Source organism: Varroa destructor, unplaced genomic scaffold (assembly GCF_002443255.2).
Source record: "Varroa destructor unplaced genomic scaffold, Vdes_3.0 BEIS01000003.1, whole genome shotgun sequence".
NCBI classification, from domain to species: domain Eukaryota; kingdom Metazoa; phylum Arthropoda; class Arachnida; order Mesostigmata; family Varroidae; genus Varroa; species Varroa destructor.
In genome coordinates, this window is record NW_019211456.1 from 36,892,064 (window position 1) to 36,899,659 (window position 7,596).

The 7,596-nt window shown below is 40.0% G+C and overlaps 1 protein-coding gene across 1 annotated transcript; it reads left to right on the forward strand.

The window, feature by feature from the left end:
• The first annotated feature begins 2,908 nt into the window (after positions 1 to 2,908).
• Positions 2,909 to 4,689, forward strand: LOC111247275 (uncharacterized). The gene is made up of 3 exons (XM_022797988.2): positions 2,909 to 3,067; positions 3,521 to 3,787; positions 4,402 to 4,689. The coding sequence occupies exons 2-3, from the start codon at positions 3,543 to 3,545 to the stop codon at positions 4,517 to 4,519; spliced, it is 363 nt and encodes a 120-aa protein (XP_022653723.1). The 5' UTR covers positions 2,909 to 3,067; positions 3,521 to 3,542; the 3' UTR covers positions 4,520 to 4,689.
• The last annotated feature ends 2,907 nt before the right edge of the window (positions 4,690 to 7,596 follow it).

The window sequence follows — 7,596 nt, forward strand, 5'->3', positions numbered from 1 at the left end:
CTCAATCTGACATCAGTATACTTCTTTCGAAACATTGAAGTTTTGATACTTGTTCGCTATAAATGAATTTAAAATGGTAAGGTGTCGCTATTAAGATCGCCGCTGTTAAACACTAATTCATTTTGCATAGATACGGCAATAGAGTATTGTATAAATGATTGTAAATAAATGACTTTACATTTTCTATAGAATATTTGTAGAGAAACAGCTAGATATGCCTACCCAGTAGGCTACAGTGTGTGCATCCGCTAGTATAAACTGGTTTATTATTGTTTTCGTTATTATACAAACATAACACGTAACAGCGCCTTATGGTATATACAACCTAAAAGAAACAATCATCTGAAGAAGATAGACTTTATAAGCGGGCAAGGTAAAATTGATAGTTAACTACATTTTCAAAGTTGCTTTCAGGGGCGAAAACGGAATTTCGGAAAAATCAAAATGTCTTCCTGAGGCTTTTCTAGTTACTAAACGAGGAAGGGTGAATATCCAGAACTCGAAGCAGCGTACTATAAGCCGTCGCTCTGTTTTACCTTACGCGTACAATACGGACGTTCCAGTATATCGACGAGATCTTCTCTAGCTGCCAGATTTTCCTCATAACGTTTGTATGGTTATATCAGAATCAAGTAATGATCATATATATAAAGGGTTTCCTAATTATCCTCGTCACTTTCATGCTCATCTGCACGCAGATAAGCATGGAAGTGACTAGAGATCTTATTTCGACTATCTCGACTTCAGCCTTTCCTTAACAAGCTGACGTACTCTGCCTATTTTCGCTCCCATTTACGAAAAGCTTGGGGCGAATCAAAAGTCAGCTATGGCTCGTCGTAGCCAAACGATGCGTACCGGCTGATAGAGGAGATAGATTCTGCGACCTGGGTTTTATCCCTGAAAAGTCGAATCGTTTTATGTACTTTACGACTACGCACTTGCATATACTCTGACGAAGCATGCATTGGTTTTACATTTTTCATTTGGCTTCTTAAAATAGACTATGTTTCACCAGTTCAGCGCTGAAATTATATTCAGTAAAAGATCGAAAACACATTGTCTATTCACGCTCTTACGTATAATATGCAGTGATTATAGTAAATTATTAGAAGAGTAAAAAAGAAATTGCGTAAAGTGAAACGGAATTTGTTTTTGACGAACAGCAAACAAATAAGAATACTTAAAAAACGCCTGCGATATATATGTGCCTTCTTAAAGCCTTATGTAGCAGGGCTAAAATATAGAGCTTAGTTGGGTTATTTTTACCGACAACAGCTGTTGAGTTTTGTCGTCTTACTGAAAAGGTACCGAGATAGGTTTTTGACCCACCCGGTCCCCATTATGATTCGCCAGCTGAGCATCTGGGTTTGTGGGCAAGATTTCTTGTTACCGTCACTGTTTGGCACGTTCCTGGGATACGGTAAAAGGCCCTTGCCCAGCCCGAATAAACCTGGGTAGGTCTGTGTGCTGTGGAATTCATTAGATCGAAAGGTTGCATGTACGATCGTCTGTCTTCGACGCAACGACTGTTGCTCGCACAACGTACAGTTGTAGCCTATACCACTAACTGGGTACCCTAATTTCGGATTCGACTGAATTCGTCTATCTTTTCCTAGCTTAACTAGGATATTTGGCTATTTCAAATGGTGCTATTCATTAAAACTTTCTAAACGTGATAAAAATGCCGTTATAACATTGTAACCAAAAAGTAATCAGAAGAGCTTCATATATTTTTTACTGAGAATAATTAATTAGTCCATTAGAAAAAGCAAAAACGAGACAATGTAAGATAAATTAAACAGCCCGTAAACTGTCTTTTTTATTAATTAAAATTAAATTATCTTTAGGTCAATAGTTTATTTTAGGGACTCGAAACGTAGTTGATTTTGGGTAAAGTGTCCAAATCTGCTTCGATGGCCTAAAGCTGTCCTTATAATCTCCATTTATTTTTAGTGACGCGCAATTAACTATTTTTTATGAGTATTCTATTTTTTTTTTAACTACACACATTAGACATTTTCAAAATAGTATGTTCAGGCCATTTTCAGCATAAATCACGGGAACCAATATCTTCTTATGCTTCACTACATCAACAATTTTTAAATTGGGAAAGCTCAACGTTAGACTGGCGCAGGAGTGATGCAAAAAACGCATTTTAAGTGAATTTCGAAGACAAAATTAACTGTGTAATGCCAAATGGAGAAAAAAGTCTGAGAGAGAACGGAGAAAAATTCAAGCTAATATATTATAGTTAATTACAAAATACAGCCAATACAACTCTAATCGAATTGCGCTTAGACAAATCAAGTAACAGAAAAACAAAAGAAAACCATTAAACGCTCGTTGTGGCACCAGATAGTATTGTATCAAAGCAATAACTTTCTTTTTTTACACAGGTTTATTCTGCGTCGGTTGTATATACCCTGTGATATGCCGTGATAGCTTAGTAAGTAACGTATTTGCCTGCTAACGTTAAAGACATGTTGTGGTCTAGATTCGTCCCGTGATGGCTGGGAGCCTGCCGTCTGTCTGACGAAATGCCTAAGGGCGATACCAGACGAAAAACTCAAAACCTAGGGATATATACATTATGCGACCAGATTATGTTAGAACAAGCTGCATGAAACCTTTGACTGTACATTCTGTCTAGCTGATCTGTCTAGATCTTTGAAAGCTTGGCCTTCAGTATTTGAGTCAGTTTCAGCTACGTAATATCGTTTCATGGCTGTCTATCACGCTGAAGTAACAACACCTGCACTTGCATGGTAAATCGTATCGTCTTGCACAAGGGTTAATGGTTTTTCTGCGGAGAAAAAGTGCCATGCTTTTCGTGTAGTTATTTGAGCAGATACCTAACCAAACTTTTACTTGTGTATTGTGATGCGCTTAAGGCCAAACAGCCTAGTCGTCAACCTAAAAGGAGACCTCCTTGCGTCTCTGCGAGGGTCTGTGGGTGTGCCAGTCGATGGTTCTGATCGAATGCCTTCTTAAGGTCGACAACAATGCGCCGCCTAGAGTTCGCAGTGTCGTGTCACAGGCTCATGTGATAGGCTCATCTTATTCGTTGGTAGGTTCAGCTTCTGTCATCATAGTCTTAGCTTTTGCCTTGTGCTAGTATTAAACGAAATAGAGTATTTCAGTTTCAATGATAAGTGTATTACAAATATCACGTTTGATAACAATAGTTTTCCAAATAATTAACAACCTTAAATTGACCACAAATTTACTCAAACCTTGAATTTACCCTCTGTTTTTTACATAATCATCTTCCCAATCACGACTTAATAACTCCATGCGAATGTGATCCTTACTATATGTTAAAATCAATAGCGAGTCCTAGCTGACCCCGAATTACGCGTTATTATCGCGCTCATCGTATCAGAGCTATTGAGAAGCCACATCTTTATACCTCGATTATTTACCTACCAGAAATAATAATAATGGAAGATAAAGAATGTGATCCAGCTGAAGTGTGAGTTGTGAAAGTTCTAATGAAAATTGTATTACACTTCTTGCTTAGTTGATCAGTGTAATTGTTCAGGATGACGTCCTACAGGCCCATTGATCGCCGGCCCAAATCTACCCTGATCACCTCAGTCTATGATTTGGCCGCTGGGCTGGCACCACATTCTAACCTGGCACGTGATATTCAGCGTCACTATGATCTCGAACGTCACAGAAAGTACAACGCAAAATGTGAGATGCCGGACACGAAGTTCACATACTGGCGGAAGGATATGGCACGGAATAAACAGGTTTACGAACGATACCCGTTGACAACTTCGAGGTAAGTGAACCAGGCTACAAGTACAATGTATAGAGCTATTTTAGTAATACAGAGTGAGCCAGCGATGAAGTTCTAGATCACGTCGACCTTTGAAATGGAGCATAGTTTTTGTTATTGCCGCTAAATTTTGCTATTGTAAACAATTAAACTATAATATTATGCGTTGAGCGGAAAAAACGTGACAAGGAAATTCTGTTTGGGTCGTCGTCTTTCTACAAAGACATTTTAGTCCAACACGGAACCGTGAAGTGGCGCGATGTCACTGCGAGCCATTGATTGCATCGCCCGTGTAATTTTAGTTCGTTTAAATAAATAAATAAATAAGATCCGCGATCAGTTCCCGCAAATCGGCACGAGACAATCCCAAATTTGGCGTCCAAGAATATGTCTCATTAATTATTGTTCGTTCGTTATCGTAGTTCTTTACCTTGTCACATATGTACGTATCACTGAACAGTCACGTCTTGAATATATGGTAAATTTGATAAAAGTCATAATACAGGTTCCTATTGGGCAGTTACACCACGTACATGCATGTTTAATAATTACGTACATTATTAGTACCAAACACTAATAACGATAATAATTATTATTAATTCGTGTTGGTATTACAGATACGACTTCCTGATGCCGCATGTTCCCCTCCGCCGTAAGAAGCCACAGGTTTGGTACAAGCATTACCACAAGGGCATAGACAACATTTTCGACCTTCCTTATAAAGCTCTTTATTAGACAGTACGTTTCGCCCAGGTTACTGCACTCCAAACGTGCTATTCCATACAGGACACTATAGAAAACATGTTTGACCACATTGTACTGTATATAATATATAAATTCCGATTATATTACGCTCATACATGACTATTTCTGCAGTAATTGAATAAATATTCTTGCTAAAAATGGTTGATTCACGTTAATTTATGAGTGAGGCTTTAGTTGGATACCCTTTGCTGTAAAAGGTAGTCACTTCAGTGACCGTAACGTTGCTTCGATCGACGAAGTCTCGCTCCCAAATACTTCAAGTGGGACAAAATTTTATACTGTTAGGTGATAACCCATAAGACATCGTTGCTTGGGATTCGCAGCATCACATGGTACCTTAGAGAGATGGCGATGTGTTGAATGGTGATAGAAACATACACATCTAACCGAACAGGTTGACGCTGAAGGGTCGTTCAATCCAGAAATCATCGTTTTCAACATATATATTTAGTAAACGGCCAATGACAGCTGAGTGTCAGAGCGGATGTTCACGACAAATTAATCAAAACTTCAAATTTACGAGTGCTCCGTATTTTAGCTTGATATGTAAAAAAATACGCACGACTACAAACGATTCTGGCTGGGATCTATGTAAAGATTTAAGGAAATCCATATTTTTTATTCACAGCTTTGTAACTATTGCAGGCAAAGTGTAAACTAATCTCCGACAACACACCTGATCTTAGTTTTAGAGAATAATACGTTTAACAATATATTTGACGTAGCCATACGTAAAATACTACTGGAACTTGAGTCCAAATCTCCGTATAACAGATAAGCTTCACAGCTCATGGTACCATCAAATACTAAACTATCGAGTTGCTATGTTCTTCATTGTTAGGTTACGTCTTCGTATAGGCTACGGAAAAATAAGATATAGTACGATTAGGATTTTGTTGGTGGCTTTTGTTGTATACGAACGCATCCTGATGACCGCTGCTAAATATCAGAGATATAACTTGATTTTAAATATGCCAGCTTTAGCTATCGACGCAGTTTGAACGCACTTAAGCGCAGAAGAGTATCATCATTTAGAACGTATTATTTTTATATTTATGGTAAAAATGTACGGACTAGAATGTAAAATTGGACTAATTTGGAAAACTGACAATTAGTGTACGTATGAAAAACCTAGGCGTATTGAGCCATTTTGGTTTTAAGAGCGACACGATACTTGCGTATATATGCTAACATACGGCCTAGAATTGTCCGCGTTCTCAATTAGCTTTTGTCAAAGCGATTCAACACTGACTTTTGTCCAATTACTTCAGCGAGACCGTGCCAACATTGTCGAGCTTTCGTTGTAACTTTGCTTTACCCTGAAATCTTTCCGCGGACGCTAATACTGTGTGCGCTTATGCACGCTGAAAGCACGTGTCGACCGAAAAAGAGATAGTTTTGGTAATAATCCTATTTACGATCTCCCAAAAAAGCAGTGGCAAGACCTCAACGTTGTTGGGTGGTCAACAACTTCATCCATCCTCGAATTAGTCAGCTTTTCAACTTCACCCTCCTCTCGTCCCCTCTAATCGTAATAGCAGCGTATCTTAGGCAATTTATTTGCTCTACATTAGATAGTAATAGTGACAGGAACACCTACGATTATATATACTATTAGTGCGAGCGGAAAAATGTACTTTTAGCCATAAAATTCTGCCCATTTCTGCAGTTATATCGAATCAGAAAAGGGGAATATGAGGGGCCCGTTCTTACCATTCAGTGGCAAAGTTCACCCAGTACGCTTCAACATGTAAATAGATATTTCCAGTTACCCTTACGTGATTTCGACCATATTGCCAGTTATCCTACCACTATCACTGAAATAAGGCAAACTAATTTAATTTATTACTGACTGGAAGTCACTCTGATTTTATATGGCGTTCCTCGGTAAATGCATTGGAACAGTGCAAAAGTTTAGTTATTATCTAGTAGTAAAAAGAAAAAGCCAAAACAGACAAAATTTCAGGCTTTAATAGACGATTCTCTATGTAATATCCGCAAAATACAACTTGCCCTAAATAGTACAACCTTGTTTATACGGATGATTTTATTCTGATGGCGCGATGCCGGTTGGTGCCTACCAACAAGTCTATAGCATTTTATGAAATGGGCGTGCAGCTTTGTTTTTTTTACTTTCAGAGAAAGCTGTTCGGCTAAACGATCGCACAGGACAGTTGCCCGTCGTTGCTTTACTCCTCGTAAAACAACTTCTTCAGACACCCCTCTCACCCAGCGGCGGAGCTCCATCCTTTATATATCGAATCCAGCTTGGCTTATTCCGAACCGTGTGTGGGCGGTACTCCATTGAAACGATCTGCCATTTTGTCCAGTAGCAGTGGAGCGTACACCACAATGGGCACTTTCATTGCCTCTGACCTCGCCTTCACTCTCCTCTTCTGAGTCCGCATAACTCCCACGACGACGACGATTGCTACTTCTACTGTCTCCTGCTTCTGATCCGCCGTGCTCCTCTATTTCTAAAGATCTCGTAGACGCTGGCACTGCAGCCATCGACTGCACATCAGTCACCCTCGGGAGGAGCTCGGGCTGGTCCTTAGCTCTATCCAGGCTACGGTTCCCCTTCTTCTGATATTTGGGTGTGTACCCGTGAACTTCCTCCTTCCCACGCTTTCTCTGTGAGCTTCTTCGTAAAGCTTTCGTAAAGTTTGCCTCCAAATCTTCCATCATCATCAGCAGAATCACCGGGAGCATCATCGCCATCAAGATCACCGCCATAATCATCATCATCATCCTGCCAGCCCCCTCGCCGTTACCATTCTACTCCTGGGCACCATCATCACGGATACCATCAACAACTCTGCCACTGAAGAGAGGCTAAGGTCTGTAGCCAAGTGCAGTTCCCGCCCACCACTGCAGTCCTGCAGCAGGACGCATCTGCTTCGAAAAGGCGTTAAGGCGCGGAGGCAACGAGCGGAACGGAGAAGCAACGAAAAGAGACAGCGAGAGAGACGGACCTCTCAACGACTATTTCTCACTCCCGATGCGACTGGTAGCGATAGAGATCGGCTGAGATGGCGTAAGGGAAA